Raw genomic sequence first — 17,419 nt, 5'->3', positions numbered from 1 at the left:
TCTCTACTTAAGTGCCCCCATCACATGTGCCCCCTTCCCCATAAGAGCATCATCCAGCAACTGCTTCTCAGTCAGTGCTTCTGCCATAGTTGTGTCTAACTTCCCCCCCAAAAAAAAGTTCCTCAGCCCCTTGTCCCCTCTCATACAGGGGCATGCTTTTCCAATAACATAGCTCTGACACGGGCCTCACTTCACAGCCAGGACTCGTCCTCGTCCTCCCGCGTGCACGTTGCGCAATCCCTCACACAGAGCAGTTTGTCCCTTGCCGGCCGCCGTTTACGCAATGCATGTCGGACCCTCCCAATATGGCGGCGTCCGTACCGCTGCGCTGAGGAGCTTTTCATGCTCGGCTTTCTCGGGGGGCAGAGAGTGAGAGGACGAGAATCGAAATGGATCGTGAAAGCCCAGGCCTGAGCCTCGAAGACGATGAGGAAGCCGAGCTTGTGGACTGGAGCCTGCCGGCCGCCTTCATGAAGAAGCGGCACTGCGAGAAGATCGAGGGCTGCAAGTCCCTGGCGCAGAGCTGGAGGATGAAGGACCGGGTAAGGGCTCGTGATCTGTCATAACTTTGGGGGGCACTGTGTAATGGGTCTCAGCTCTCTTTGGGGGCTATAAAGTATAGGGGGATTCAGGGGAAAGGGTTTGGGGGGCTTTTAAAGGGGAGCTCCATTTTTCTTACTGTTTATTTCTGTCATCCAATGGATATAAAATCCAGAATAGGATGGATATTTCTGCCCTTCTGTTGTTACTTATTTTATATGAGGCGCCTTATGCCGGAGCCAGAAATGTGCGGGAGCAGTGCATTGTGGGAGCCAGGTCACATGACTGGAAAAATATCGCCGCACACTCTGAGGGTCTATTGGGCTGTAGCCCCCTCCGCTTTCTACTAAAATAGTCAGATGTCCACAGGGCCACGTTCCTCACCTGACGGGTCAAGTCCTGCCAAGCCCAGAAGAACTGGCGGGCTCTCCTCACTTCAGACGCCAGTTCAAAGGCATTACCGTCCCTTCTGTGGCGGACCTCCAGCGTTCTGTAGGCTGCCTGCCTGCTGCAGGTCAGGGCGTCCACCATTTCTCCACCCTCCGCAGTTTGGGAGAGTCCTAAGGCTCGATTTATCATCTGCGATTTATTGAAGTCACTTTCTCTTTTCTGTTGGTATTCGCTGACTGGTTTTGCACCAAATACTTAAAAATGGCGCTTTTCAAAAATGCTATTTTGTCTTTAAAGGGGTCCTCCACTACTAGGACAACAAATTCTCATTCCCCATGTTTGGTCCTATTAAAATATAAACACTTATACTCACCTCCCAAGCCATTCCAGCTGTGTCAGCACTCATTGTCCTGGTGCTCCCGTGTTATGTCACATGAGCCCTACAACCAATCAGCAATTGGCGTCACTGTCCCCTCCTTCAGACAAATCGAACATCAAGAGGAAATCAGATCAGCCGCAACCCTGACATCTTCTTGATTACATATACGTCTGAATGTATGGACAGTGACGCTGGCCTAGCGGCGTCACTGTCAATCCCTTTAACGTCTTTGTGCGACTTCAACACCAAAAGTCACAATTCCTTTTAAAATGTCGCCAAAATGTCCCAAGTTGAAAATTTCAGAACCCTTACTCCTGAAGGGGTGTGTACTGAGCAAAAAATAAAAATGCACCATTTGGTAGGCTTCATATTTCGGGAATCATTTTTGCAGTCAGTGGGGGGACCTAGTTCCCAGCTGACGGACCATCACTGATCTGTCATTTGTCACCTATCCAGTTGCCCTGTGTAAGTACACAATGGACATTGAGACTACAGAATGACTGAGTTATGGTTCCTTTGATCGCTTGTTCTGGTAATTATAGAAAGACTATAAACCAGCGAGCATTAGATTTCACTCAAAGACCAGGGGTTAATATGGGTTCTGTCAAGGTTTTATGGCAGGATACATGGGGGCTATGATGATGTTCTTTTTGTCAATAATAATGTAACCCCCCCCCCCCCCCCCAAGAGGGCTCATTCCCTGCCAAAATCGGTTTGTAGGCTGGGGAGTCATGTTGGTCTTGTGTGGCACCAGGCCCAACGTTCGTAAGTCCACTTCCATTTCTCCACCAAAGGGGATGGCCTATCCTTCCCATTTCTCCACGAGGTTGCTTTGCTGATTCTTCCAATAGCTTATGTAATGGGTTATTCCAATTAGGAAGAAGCCTTACTGGTTTTCACCCATCCACTGTGGGTGGCCTGCCGTCGATGAACAGAATGTAGGGCTCCAAGGTCTCCTGTGTGAGTTAAATGCTGATTGAGTATTCACTGTGCTACCCATAATCATCAATTTTCTGGAGTGGAGTTTGAGAACTGAAAGGATGTTTAATAACAAGTAAATTGTAAAGGTGCTCGTTTGAACAAACGCTTTGCGTTGAGACTAACCTTTTAACTGTCTATGGGACTTTCAAAGGTAGCTGAGTGCAGTGCTCTTCCGCCTCTGGCACTCCGGTAGACAGTGATTGGTAGTGTGCATGCTCAACTGGCAAACTGTTAATACACGGGACTTTGGAACTCTTCATTTTGGCAATTGATGTTATTCCAGCCTTTTGACGCACTAAGATCCATCAGTCGACTTCTTTGACCTTTTAATAACCCATGATGTACATTTTTGCCTACAAGTCGTTGATGGCTTCATGGAGCAGGCTCAGGAGCTGAAGCTGCTTCATACCTGGCAGATGCCAGCAGTGTTACATAGCCGGCATGTGTGTTTAATAGCAGTGGCCGGAGCTGGCTCAGATCGCTGCTGTTAACCATTTTAGATGTCGCTGTCAATCATTGGTGGCAGCAATGAAATGGCATGGTTACAAGTGTTTGTTTACTAGCTCCCATTGGCTACCGCAACGTTATCATGTGGGGCCGATGAATTGCCATGGCAGTTGGGGCATGCTGAAGGGCCCCTGTGATTGCCATTCTCAGCCCTCCTGTGAAGCCCAGCCAGGGGCTGAACTTCATAGGAGAGTCACAATTACACTATATACTGCAGTGCTGTGGTATTGCATAATATGGTATAAGCGATCTAACGATTGCAGGCTCAAATCCCCAAAAGGGACAAAAAAAATAGAATCCGTTTTTTTTTAAAGTTTAAATCCCTTTAAAAGTAAATGAAAAAAAAAACTATTTGGAATAATGGAGCCCTTAAAAGTCTTATTATTATAGCACCATTTATTCCATGGCGCTTTACATGTTTAAAAGGGGTATGCATAGCAAACAACAAGTACAATAATTTGAATAAAAACGAGTCAGCGACTGGTACAGGAGGAGAGAGGACCCTGCCCGCGAGGGCTCACAATCCTCAAGGGATGGGTGAGGATACAGTAGGGGAAGGTAGAGCTGGTCGTGCAGTGGTATGGTGGAGCAAGGGTTATTGCAGGCTGTAGGAAATGCTATTTACCTGCAGATATAAGGTCAATCTGAAGGTAAATAGTGATACAATGCTGCCTGTTGGCCTTATAATGAAAGTGTGGCTACTGGAAGAAAATGAACTTTATTTCCTCCTGTTAGCTGCTGGTTTACAGTCACTTGATTGGTGAGGCTATGTGCCCACGAAGCAGAAATGCTCCGGATTTTTCCTGAGCGTTTCTGCATCTCCCTGTCAGAAAAAACACATGCGGATTGTACATTCGTTTTTTTTCTGCCTGGTAGAAGCGTTTTTGCATGCATTTTTCGCATGCGGGTTGTCAAGCGCTTTTCCAAGCTATCTTAGCATCACTTGGAAAAGTGCTTGACAACTTGGTCACACTATTTAAATCCATGCAACCGGCATGGATTTATGTTGTGTGACCAAGTTACGATGCTGCAAATGCAGCATTAATAGTAAAAAAAAAAAAAAAAATCATCATTGGAGACCATTGCAGACCTATTAGCAAGCGTTTTTTAAGCATTTCTGCGGCGGAAATTACGCTGCGGAAACGCTTAAAAACGCATAGTGGGCATGCAGCCTGACTGTAAGCACACCTCGCACTTGGACAGCTGGCAAGTTGTCAAAGTGCTTGAGATCGTGCTTACAACCGTCCATCACAGTATAATGAGCCATAACTGTAGCCACTTTGTGCATGCACCCATGACTGAAAGCCGGCGGCTCCCGGGAGGAAATATATAAATTAATTTTCTCCTGGTAATGGCACTTTCAGTAATACAGACAGGCAGCATTATGAATCATTTTGATCGCGTCGACTGAGACTATATTAATTGTAAAGCCAGTACCTGCCAGCGAGCTTTGACCTTCAGTGATGCATGCTTCCTAGACCACTTCTTATTAACCAGAAAACATGGCCACCTATTTGTTTGACCGTACTTTGTTGCCTTAGATCTCCCCAGGGATGCGATCCTTTTGACGCATTGTTGTTTTCCCTACTCAAATCCTTTCACTCTTGGGGTGCAGCTTCTTGTGATACAGTTTTTCTCATTGCTATGCTTGCATCCACCTCATCAGAGAATGGCTTCTAATTGGCCAATTGCCAGCGATCTATCCCACTCTTCACCTCAGGATTCAGATCTGTCATGTCCTGCCAAGCCCAAAGTTTAAAAAAAAAACAGTGGATGCTCCCCATTTAAAAGGCAGCAAATCATCCAATTTTTTTATTTATTTATGTTACTCACTTATATAGGGCCATTAATTCCACAGCGCTTTATAGCCATTATGAGCACTGTACACATTGGGGCTCACAATCTGCATTCCCTATCATTATGTCTTTGGAATGTGGGAGGAAACCCACACAAACACGGGGAGAACATAAAAACTCCTTGCAGATGTTGTCCTTGGTTGGAATTGAACCAATCTGGTCCCTTCACTTACATTTCAGGCATTCTGGAGGTTTTCAATGATATCTACCTTTAAAAAGCGATTTCATCCTCATTCCGTGTACGCAGGGGATCTTTTCTCCTTGTGCTTGTTTTTTTTTGTCTGTGCCACAGACTTTGATTTGAGGCCGCATGTTCAACCAGCGCTTTATTCAACTCCTCTTAGTCGCTGTTTTGTGGCTTTAACAGAGGAGGGTCACAGGTACTCCGTTCCGGAAATCAGTTGAGCATCAGCCGTTAAACCCACCTCAGTCTAACAGTTATTATTTGACTCAAGACTCCAGGACTCTTTGTAGTGTAGTATATTTGGAGAATGTGGATATAAGAACTCTTTGAGGTAGTGGGCTACTGGGGAGTATGAGGTTGAGGGAGAGGTGTATTGTGACATAAGCCAGGACATAGAAGGGCTAGGTTATACATGTCAAACTCTGGCCAGCAGGGTGGTTTTATTTGATCCATGACACCAGAACCACCACCCCTATGTGGGTCCCATTGTACTGTATGGAGGACCATGTGGGTCCCATTGTACTGTATGGAGGACCATGTGGGTCCCATTGTACTGTATGGAGGACCATGTGGGGCCCATTGTACTGTATGGAGGACCATGTGGGGCCCATTGTACTGTATGGAGGACCATGTGGGGCCCATTGTACTGTATGGAGGACCATGTGGGGCCCATTGTACTGTATGGAGGACCATGTGGGGCCCATTGTACTGTATGGAGGACCATGTGGGGCCCATTGTACTGTATGGAGGACCATGTGGGGCCCATTGTACTGTATGGAGGACCATGTGGGGCCCATTGTACTGTATGGAGGACCATGTGGGGCCCATTGTACTGTATGGAGGACCATGTGGGGCCCATTGTACTGTATGGAGGATCATGTGGGGCCCATTGTACTGTATGGAGGACCATGTGGGGCCCATTGTACTGTATGGAGGACCATGTGGGGCCCATTGTACTGTATGGAGGACCATGTGGGGCTCATTGTACTGTATGGAGGACCATGTGGGGCCCATTGTACTGTATGGAGGACCATGTGGGGCCCATTGTACTGTATGGAGGACCATGTGGGGCCCATTGTACTGTATGGAGGACCATGTGGGGCCCATTGTACTGTATGGAGGACCATGTGGGGCCCATTGTTCTGTATGGAGGACCATGTGGGGCCCATTGTTCTGTATACTGGTTAGCCCGCGAGTTTGTCAAAGTATGCTTGAGTTTGACATCCCTGGTCTAGATGCATGGTCCAAAAGGACACTTTTGAGATTTGAAGTTCTAGGGAATCTACTACACTTGGATATGACTTTGACCTGGGGATACAAGGTTGGGATGACACGTTGTATTATTGACATTCTGCTGACTCAAGATTTCTCACACTTAATAATGTGCACCACAGTGGAAAATAATGCAGCCCCCAAAGCAGAAAATATTTACCACATACCGAAGACAGAAAAATGTGCAGGGACATTAAAGGGGTTTTCTGAAAACCTTTGTCACCCGACTGTGACAAAAAAAAAGCAAAAAAGACCATGTGCTTTACTCACTCTCCCAGGGTCCAGTGCTGAGACTCTCCTCTCTGCTTCCTGTGTCTGTTGTCAGAAGTGCTGCAGCCTATAACTGGGCTCTGCTGGGACAGACAGCACAAGCCACTCAGAGCCGTTGAGCTCATTATTTGGCGTCGGCGCCTCGGATAATAACAGGCAGCGGTAGGTGAGGGTGAATAAAGCACAATGTGTTTTATAAAACAATCTGCATACATGGGAGAGGGGTTTTCCAGCTGGACCAGCTGTTAGAATATAAACTTCAAGACAGTCCACATTTTACTCTCACATTTTAGAATATCAGTGTAATGGAGAGTGAGCAGCTGTGGGGGTGGGGAGCTTGCCTTCAGACACAGACTCCCCACAAAGTAATTATTTATTACTATGTTTGCTCTTCCAATCACTCTATACACAACTCTGAACCAGTGCTTGTGTATACAGATTAGGAAGCACTGAGGTGATCACTTTGTGTAGGGCAGCAAGAGCTGCTGAGAGACCTAGATAAGCTCTGGTGTGCAGCTAAGCCAGGAGGCTGAATTCCCCCTGTAACTGGGGCTAATATAGCAGTCCCAGTGACGAGAAAATCTGCAATGAAAAAAATTGTTAAACTGCTCTCCAAAGGTCTTTTAAGACTTAATAAGGGGCATGGTGTGTGAAATAAATATCAAATAATGAAAAATAGATGCTATCCATGTCGATGTTTCTAGCCCCGCCCGAGTAAAAAAAAAAAAAAAAAAAATCTGTGCAAAAGGGAACACAATTTAAAATATGTTTAAAGGGTCCTCTGTGGTCGTAAAAAATTAAATAAGTAAAATGTGAAAAATATAAAAATTTTCTAGTTTTCCTAAAATAGGAAAGCTTCAAATTTTCCTATTTTACCAGTGTGAGACGTGTAGATCAGGAGAGCAGACTGTCATTAGATGTCTCACACATCTTCCTCTTTCATTTAAAATTATCTCTGGAGGCAGATTCTCAGGGAGATCTATGGCCGGCCCATAGATCTTAACAGCTCATTTACATATTAAGAAAAATGTGGATTTCTCAGGAGTGAGACATTGGATTGTAGATATCAAGGTATCATTTCATTCACCTTTCTGTGTCCTGCCTGCCCATATAGACTGCTTAGGAGGGTGGATCTTACTGACAGATTCCCTTTAACCTTTTGTGCTTCAATATGCTTACTCCCAGGATGACACCTCGCTGTTACCATGTGTTACACTTAGAAATTTTGGTGCTATCTTATTTGGTTGGTCCTTGCCCATTTGTCTGTTTATTTTTAATCATCATGTTTATAACATTTCTGAATAAGCCTGATACTTTTATGCCATATTAAAGTCCCTGTACATTTTGCTGCCTTTAATTAAAATTGTGATCAAAAACCTATATCCTCCAAAACATTTGTTCACCATACTAAAAATAAGCCCCCATAAGCTCCATCGAAGGAAAAATGAAAATGTTACAGGTCGCAGAAAATGAGAGCACAAATCTTCTTTTTTTTTTTTCCTGGACGTCCCTCATGACAGCACGACAGGAGGTAGTCCTACTCATCCTCTAGGGACACGAACCACAGAGGTTAAAAGCACTCCACCTCACCCTCAGTATTTTTCCTGTCCCCAGCAAGCCAAGGACGCAAGAGAGAGGCGCATCGGCACAAAGAATTACTTGAGAGCTCAGACTGTGTGCCCACGATGCGAATTTAATGCGTTTCCGCGGCAGCATTTCCGCCGCGAAAATGCATTAAAAACGCTTGTTAAGTTGTCTGCCATGTTTCCCAATGATAATCCGCATATGCTGTGCACATGCTGCGGAAATTTCCGCCTTGGATTATCATTGCTGAAAAATCTGCAGCACAACCATTTATTGTGCTTAATCGCGTCAAAATCGCCGCCATTGACTTGCATTGAACCACATAACATCCGCATGTATACATGTATGCATGCGGATGTTATGCGGTTCATTGCACGGATGGTACCTGGGTCTGGAGAAGAGGAGACTCTCCTCCAGACCCGGGTACCATTAGTATAAAACGTCCTGCGGTGACGTCATTTAGTCATGTGATGGTCATGCGACCGCTGACGTCAGCAGTCGCATGACCTGTCAGCTGACTAAATGACGTCACCGCAGGTCCTTTCAGAACACCGCGGGACGCCGAGGAGAGAGGACCCCACCGGAGAGGTAAGTATAATGTTTTTTTTTTTATTTTTTACGTTTTAATTCTTTTCTTTACTATTGATGCTGCATTTAAAGCAGCATAAGTTGGTCACACAATATAAATCCGTGCCAGTTGCTTAGATTTGTATTGTGTGGCCAACTTGTCAAGCACTTTTCCAAGTGATGCTCAAAATCGCCTGGAAAATCGCTTAAAAAACTCTTCTCCCTGGCACAAAGAACGCATGTAAAATCCGCATACTTTTTTTCTGTCAGGGAGAGGCTGAAACGCTCAGGAAAAATCTGCATCAATTCAGCATCGTGGGCACATAGCCTCAGGGGGATTGGAAGGGATCAATGTCTTCCCTTCCCTCTGTGAAGAGGCTCCAGGCTGATACCTCGCTGGGTAGGGGTCCCTCAGCCAGGTCAGTAGAGCGAGATGTTCCTCCTGACTCCACCGCTTCCCTCTGCTGAGGGCTCTCTGCTCCATTCTGCATCTGCCGGCCAAACTTCCGGTGAGGCGCGTGGTGTGCGTTCCAGCATGGAATGCACTTCCGGTCCGGACTCCTTTTGATGATGCGTTCATTCCAAGATGGAACGCATATTCGGTTTCAAGGGGAACCTCCTATTTGCACGGCGCAGTGTGCATTCCAATAATGACTTCTTGCATCCCAAGCGTACGGCGGAGTCAGGCCCACTCAAGACAACTGTGCGAGGCAATCCTCTCAGCCTGGAACATGCATCCGTCTGGACTGGACAGGAAAATGGACATATCAATTAGCCTAAAAGCCTCCGTGTCATGGTGGACATCCCGAGGAAGCGCCAAGAAGGAGTACCATGGATCCTATCCCCCTTTAATCGTGTTACCACGGACGCAAGCCAGATAGGCTGGGTAGTGGACGTAGAAGGTCAAAAACTTCAGGGTAAATGGTCCCCAGAAGAACGAAAGAAATTGTCCAATTACAAAAAGTTAAGAGCGGTATGGGAAACACTGCAACAGTGCCAGAATATTGTCAGAGGTCACCACGTGAAGATTTTCTCGGACAACATCACAACTGTTTCTTTTCTACGTTGTCAAGGAGGTCCAAGAGGTCAACGCCTGCAGGCCCTAACGGGACAAATATGTCAATAGGCATAGAAGACCAATATTTCCATTTCAGCGGTTAACTTGAAGGACTACGAAAGTGAAGTGGCAGATTTTCTCAGCAGTGAAGAAGTCTGTTCCTCTGAATGGGAGCTAAATGTAGAGGTGTTTCATCAACTAACCCAGAGATGGGGTATTCCACGTAGAGATTTATTTGCAACTTGAAGGAATGAGAAGCTAACAAGATTCTTCTTTATGGATCCAAGAGACAACATAGAGGGAGTAGATGCCTTGTCTCAGAGTTGGCAAACAGATCTTCTATATGCATTTCCTCTTACCCCAATGGTCCTAAGGAAAATTCAAGAAGATCGAGCCACTGTGAAATTGGTGGCCCCCTTCTGACCCAAGAGTAGTTGGTTCCAGTTATTACACCACATGACTCTGGAAGATCCATTTCCCTTCCCGGACAGATGCAACCTTCTTTCTATCTCCGGGTCCCCTCATACTTACTACGCCTGAAAGGCAGATCCTAAGTTCTAAAGGACTGTTTGCCAGAGTAATAACGACCATGCAGGCAAGCAGAAAACCAGTTACTTCTGCCATCTACTATAAGGTATGAAAGAAATTCCGTTCACATGTAGGAGAATCCATGGTGAAATGTTCCCATCTGGATATTCCCAAGATTCTAGAAGTCCTCCAGCTAGGATTCGAGTAGGGATTATGGCCTAGCACGCTAAGGGTGCAAATCTCTGCTCTTAGTGCCTATTTAGACTTTCCGCTAGCTGATCACCCCTTGTGTTGCGAGATTTACTACAGCAGTCACCCAGTTGAGACCCACAATTAGAAAATAAGTTCCGCCATGGGACCTAAACTTAGTGATAGGTGCTTTATGCAAACCTCCTTTTGAGCCTCAGGAAGAGTCTAACATCAGATTGCTCTCCATGAAGACGGCATTCTTAGTAGTAGTCACCTCAGCAAAATAGGTAGGAGAGATGGATGTGTTATCGGTAAGGTATCCTTATCTATGTGTTCTAGATGGCGGAATAATATTCAAACTCGATCCCTCTTTTCTTGCAAAAGTGTTGTCCAATACAAATTTAGACCAACCTACCCCTTTTGTCTGCTCCCAAAGAATGAGAAGGAATACACTGAATGTAAGAAAATCAGTAATACGTTACGTAGAAGCTATGGAACCCTGGAGGCAGAACTCAAATCTGTTTGTACAGTATTAAGAAAGGAACAAGGGCAAAAAAGCCTCAAAAGTGACTTTAGTCAGTTGGATCACTTCAACCATACCTCTGGCATACCAATCAGAAGGAAAACAACCCCTGCTTAATGTCAAGGCTCACTCCACAAGAGCAATTTCCATATTTTGGGCTGAGAGAGCCGCAACTTGGTCTAACCTAACCACCTTCTGTAGGCACTACAAGCTGGACGTAATTTCAGGGCAACAGCTTGCCTATGGAAGGAAGGTCCTTCAGGCAGTAGTCCCACCCTGAGATGCCATTTATTTGGTATTTCTTCTGTCGTGCTGTCATGAGGGACCTCCTGGGAAAATGGGAATTAGTCCTACCGGTAATTATATTTCCAGGAGTCCATCATGACAGCACCATTACATTCCCTCCCCTGAATTCCTAAAACTTATGTGAAGTTAAACATTTGTGTTTGAGGATTCAAAAAAATAGAGTTGCATCCATCCTGGTGTGGTGATTTGTAAAACATTGAGGGTGAGGTAGGGTAGGGGGCTTTTAACCGCTCGTGTTTCCTGTCCCTAGAAGATGAGTAGGACTACCTCCTGTCGTTCTGTCATGGTGGACTCCTGGAAATGCAATTACCGGAGATAGATAGATAGATAGATAGATATACATACATATATATATTTTTTTTCATGCCTTAGGGCTTATTTATACGCTGCTATTTTGCCCTGTATTTTTCAATAGTAAAAAAAAAAGCTGCATTTTACAGTACTAGCAAAATGAAAGATTCCTGAAATCCGTTTTTTCAGCAATTCAAATTAATTGGAAAACAGCATCAAGATGCAAGTAAACTGCATAAAAACCTAGTGCATTTTACACAGTAGCTTGCAGAAGAAAGCAAATGCTCAACGAGTGCACATACCCTTTATATTATTCTAAAAAAAAAAAAGAAATCATGCGGCCTGAATCATGATGCAAGGTCATTTTGACTGCACAATGAATGCCTTAAAAACAAAACAAAAAATAATAATGGCGGAAATAAATGTCTGGCAAAAAATAGTGAGGATCAGAGTGAGAAAACAAGCAGAGGTAGACAAAGAAAGATCAAGCTCAGCTTTCTATTAAGTATTTTACCTCATCCAGCACTGGATTCACATCTATACTGCTCAGTACTGCTGTATAATGTCTTGCATAGTGCTGCTTCTATGATAATGAAAGATTGAAGAGCAGGAATCCCTCTCTGTGTGCTGTGTATGGTAGACACTGTAGCAGCTAGATTCCACGCACAGTCAATTGCAAATGAAGAGTTAGGTCCTGTAGAGGGGAAATTTGGTGAAAATGCATGATACTAGTTATATGATTGCCATGAGTTATTGCTCATGTGTACACACACACACACACACACACACACACACACACACACACACACACACACACACACACACACACACACACACACACACACACACGTTCGCTCTTTCTGAAAAGTTACTAGAAAGCACAGTTACCCTTTAAGTACTTGAACTCCTAGTCGCTCTGCCTTTATACAGGCTTGGGATGCAGCAGCCACTTTCACGGTACGGTTTTATAGAAAGTAAATTGTATTTTTGATATACTGCTATGTGCATTGCGTTTAATGGCGCTTTGCTTTGGGGAAGTTGACACGCTGTGTGAATTACACAGTGCATGCAGGTTATAAATTAGATTTAAAATCACATTCAATGCCGGAAAACATCCTTTGGAAGACTGCTATCATCTCCTCCAGAAACGATGCCAACAGAGACGTATGTGTAGAGGGCTTCACTGTATTACTCAGTGCAAGAGCAGCAAAATAAATGTAATACACAAAAAGGCGGTGAGAAGTATTATTACCCAGAAAAATGCAAGTTTTCCTTTTTGGCGTAATCGGATTGCACAGCAGACCAAAGTTACCGTACATAGAAAGAAAATATTCTGAGATCACTGTCTAAAAAGTGATCTGCTCCACTACAGTCACTGTGAAAATATAGGAAAGTGCTCATTAAGATATAGAGGATATATTATAGACCACTCTGCCTTAGAATTAAAACTGTGTTGGTCTCCCTTATGTCTGTCACAGCTTTGATCTGTCAAGGTGAGAATCCTGTATTCTTGTCATCTCCATCTTTCTCATGTTCCTATAGGTCAATATCAACCAATATCTGCAGTTTGACACAGATTTATCATTGTTGCGATGCTGTGCTTGTCCTGACACCTTGGTATCATAGCCAGCAAGGAATTTTTCAGAAGCTTATACTAAAGATGCTCTTTTACTGGATCGGATCAGACTGGCACCTTCTCGCTCACCTCTCACCACGGGCATCAATGACCTTGGGTGCCAATGACCCTGGGTGCCGATGACCCTTTTGTATTCAACAGCTCTCCTTCCATGTATTACTTTTGCTAGTTACTAACCACTACATAACAGGAACACCTCACAAGGCCCGCCGCGTATCGGGAGCACGCCACAAGGCCCGCCGCGTATTCGGGACATCCAACAAGACCTATTTTGGATACAAGCTAACCCAGTTGTCTAACCATCCTAATTTTGCCTATACAAAAGTTGCTCAGATCCTTATGCTTGCACATTGTCTTGCACATTTTCTTCCAACCTATCACTTTCAGGAATCGACTGTTCGTTTGCCACCTAATATATCCCACTCTTAAGAAGCGCCCTTACCTGATCTTAACCACATTTTTTAAATCTCATGCAACCCCTTTAATGAATGGTAGAGCCGAAGCCACCCCTTTTGCTGACTTGTTGACAGACCATCTTGGAAATATGAAGCTATCACCCATTTCGGTGATTAAGGTCGCCTTGGGTGCAGGTCATTATTCATCCCTTTTTCTCTTGTCATCTTGATGGTTGCCTTCCTGCTAAGCTGCCATTTGACATTTCTGCTAATTAATCGTTAGAGCATGAACACCTCCATGGTGACAAGCGACAAGGTTTAATTAGAAGATTTACAGTAGGGTTTCTGCTCAGGATATTGGTCAACACCATGAAATCAGTGACAGCTGCTGACGTGCAAGTCTTCATCACATGGTATTTGTAAGTGTAGAGGCTAAATTAGTTAGGACACCTGTGAAGAAAGCCAAAAATGCTCCATCTGCATATCTTATAAAGTGTAAAAACACAAAGAGAAACTGAGTGTATGGCATATAAGAAAAAGCTTTATTAGTAAAAGTATAAATACATAGTGCCACATATATGAATAAATAGATGCAGATGGGGAGCCAGTACGGATACAAAAATCACCTAAAGAGTATCCACAGTTGCCATGTGTAGCAGGATGGCATTAAAAGGAGAGAGCGACCCAGAATTACATGTACTAACTGGCAGAGTAGGAGAGGTATATATAGGAAAATATGAATAATTCAGAAAGTGATAGATAAATATCGCACTTTTCCCACTATAGGGCAAGAATGGGTATAGTCCATAATAAAAATACACTCACCAGTATGTTCACCAGGGATCGCTCACGGGGGGGGGGCGGGGGACGGGATGGGACGGGACAAGGCAGGAGCAGACCAGTGTGGGACCTGCATTCACTCAGTTTCTCTTTGTGCTTTTACATCTATTCTTGAGTAGGCATTTTCTTGCGACTATGGGGTGTGAGTTGTGGTTCTTCCGCACTCTGTACTCGTGATCTCTATTATGTTGGCCGAAGTGTTTATTTTTATATCTTATAAAGTGTAGACCTTCTCGAGATGTGTTGTCCTTGCTTTGTGATTGTCCTTTTGGATTTGTGTAGGTGCACATATTAAGAAAAACCTGCCACAAATCCACCTACAGATTTGGGTACGGGTAACTAGACACTGAATAGTCCTATTGCATGGTCCTGAAGATCCATGGATCAGCTTCAGATTTCTGCCACTGATTCCAGTGCAAATAAATAGAAAAATCTGCCATGTGAATATGCCCTGGTCCTGTAATTGGATGCAACTGTATCCAGTAGTTTTTGGGTACAATCTACAAAATTATTTCCTAGTTTAAAGGGTCTTTTTGGTGAGAACAAAAATATACAGTACAGACCAAAAGTTTGGACACACCTTCTCATTTAAAGATTTTTCTGTATTTTCATGACTTTGAAAATTGTACATTCACACTGAGGGCATCAAAACTATGAATTAACACATGTGGAATTATATACTTAACAAAAAAGTGTGAAACAACTGAAAATATGTCTTATATTCTAGGTTCTTCAAAGTAGCCACCTTTTTGCTTTGATGACTGCTTTGCACACTCTTGGCATTCTCTTGATGAGCTTCAAGTGGTAGTCACCGGAAATGGTTTTCACTTCACAGGTGTGCCCTGTCAGGTTTAATAAGTGGGATTTCTTGCCTTATAAATGGGGTTGGGACCATCAGTTGTGTTGTGCTGAAGTCTGGTGGATACACAGCTGATAGTCCTACTGAATACACTGTTAGCTGCTTTTTTCTTGCCATAATACAAATTCTAAGTAAAGAAAAACGAGTGGCCATCATTACTTTAAGAAATGAAGGTCAGTCAGTGCGAAAAATTGGGCGAACTTTGAAAGTGTCCCCAAGTGCAATTGCAAAAACCATGAAGCGCTACAAAGAAACTGGCTCACATGAGGACCGCCCCAGGAAAGGAAGACCAAGAGTCACCTCTGCTTCTGAGGATAAGTTTATCCGAGTCACCAGCCTCAGAAATCGCAGGTTAACAGCAGCTCAGATTAGAGACCAGGTCAATGCCACACAGAGTTCTAGCAGCAGATACATCTCTACAACAACTGTTAAGAGGAGACTTTGTGCAGCAGGCCTTCATAGTAAAATAGCTGCTAGGAAACCACTGCTAAGGATAGGCAACAAGCAGAAGAGACTTGTTTGGGCTAAAGAACACAAGGAATGGACATTAGACCAGTGGAAATCTGTGCTTTGGTCTGATGAGTCCAAATTTGAGATCTTTGGTTCCAACCACCGTGTCTTTGTGTGACGCAGAAAAGGTGAACGGATGGACTCTACATGCCTGGTTCCCACCGTGAAGCATGGAGGAGGTGGTATGATGGTGTGGGGGTGCTTTGCTGGTGACACTGTTGGGGATTTATTAAAAATGTAAGGCATACTGAACCAGCATGGCTACCACAGCATCTTGCAGCGGCATGCTATTCCATCCGGTTTGCTTTTAGTTGGACCATCATTTATTTTTCAACAGGACAATGACCCCAAACACACCTCCAGGCTGTGTAAGGGCTATTTGACCAAGAGGAAGAGTGATGGGGTGCTACACCAGATGACCTGGCCTCCACAGTCACCAGACCTGAACCCAATCGAGATGGTTTGGGGTGAGCTGGACCGCAGAGTGAAGGCAAAATGGCCAACAAGTGCTAAGTATCTCTAGGAACGCCTCAAGATTGTTGGAAGACTATTTCCGGTGACTACGTCTTGAAGCTCATCAAGAGAATGCCAAGAGTGTGCAAAGCAGTCATCAAAGCAAAAGGTGGCTACTTTGAAGAACCTAGAATATAAGACATATTTTCAGTAGTTTCACACTTTTTTGTTAAGTATATAATTCCACATGTGTTAATTCATAGTTTTGATGCCTTCAGTGTGAATGTACAATTTTCATAGTCATGAAAATACAGAAAAAAAAAAATCTTTAAATGAGAAGGTGTGTCCAAACTTTTGGTCTGTACTGTATATGGAAAACCTGGATTTTCAGTTCTGATGCAATATCTGTTCCTTCAAATTTCCATCATGATCCCGAACGTCCATTTCCTAGTCTGAATATACAGGACGTCGTCATTGAGTCTGGAAGTGCTGTTTTCTCTGCTTAGCATGTACAGTTCAGCTCGACAGTACTGGGCACTGTTTGCAATGTAGTCTCTACTACTCTGAAGCAAGCTAGGATCAGCAATGCATTCAATCCTCCACTGAGTGTCAGCTATGTCAGGTCACAGGTACCATGTCAGCGAGAAAAAAAGCTGCTGCCAGACTGCTCTGACAGTGGCTTTTCTCCCCTGAAAATAAAAGGATGTAACATTGAAATTCCAACCCCCAATCATTTTGTCCTCTAACATCATCCGTCAAGAGGCCTTCAAGCCCAGGTTTAGCCAAAATTGGTGGGTGTGGCCTACTTTTAAAGTGTAGGTGTGTCTTAAAGGGAACCTGTCAGGCTGTTCATGATGCCCAAACTGCAGCCAGTTATATTACTCTCTAAAATGCTCCAGCGTTTCAGATAAAATATACTTTGTAGGTATAGTCGGGAACCATAGCTAGGGAGCAGACTTGTCCAGTACAACCCCTGGCCGGCTCTTCCCAGCGCTACTGCAGGTGATTGACAGGTCTCTATGTACACGCAAGGGAGAGACCTGTCAGTCACATGCTGCAGTGCTGGGAAGAGCCGGTCAGGTGTGGAGCCAGAGTAGTCTTCCCTCTGGCTATGGTCTCCAGCCCGATTTTCAGTGTATATTTTACCCTGACACGCTGGAGTGTTTTAGAGTATAAAATACCAGGCTGCGATTCAGGTAGCATGAATAGCTTCAATTGGCTTTCATTGTGTGCATAAATTTGCACTCCTTTGGTTTGGGTCTGCAGGTGGTAGGCCAGTGTAGGCATAAGAAATGTTTTGTG

The 17,419-nt window shown here is 44.3% G+C and overlaps 1 protein-coding gene across 3 annotated transcripts in view; it reads left to right on the top strand.

The window, feature by feature from the left end:
- The first annotated feature begins 220 nt into the window (after window positions 1–220).
- RPTOR (regulatory associated protein of MTOR complex 1) overlaps window positions 221–17,419 on the top strand; it is a 274,050-nt gene continuing 256,851 nt past the window's right edge. For 2 of the 3 annotated variants that reach the window (XM_073682601.1, XM_073682600.1), the window contains exon 1: window positions 237–542. In XM_073682601.1, the coding sequence (XP_073538702.1) occupies window positions 390–542 (153 nt within the window). In that variant the 5' untranslated portion in view covers window positions 237–389. Of the gene's footprint in view, window positions 543–17,419 lie in introns of all 3 variants that reach the window. The other variant, XM_073682602.1, reaches the window with a different exon arrangement.

Source organism: Phyllobates terribilis, unplaced genomic scaffold (genome assembly GCF_046119375.1).
Source record: "Phyllobates terribilis strain yellow unplaced genomic scaffold, ASM4611937v1 Scaffold_5__5_contigs__length_657084704, whole genome shotgun sequence".
In the NCBI taxonomy this organism is placed as follows: Eukaryota; Metazoa; Chordata; class Amphibia; order Anura; family Dendrobatidae; genus Phyllobates; species Phyllobates terribilis.
The sequence above is the reverse complement of the archived record's forward strand: the minus strand, read 5'-3'. Positions and strand labels throughout refer to the sequence as shown.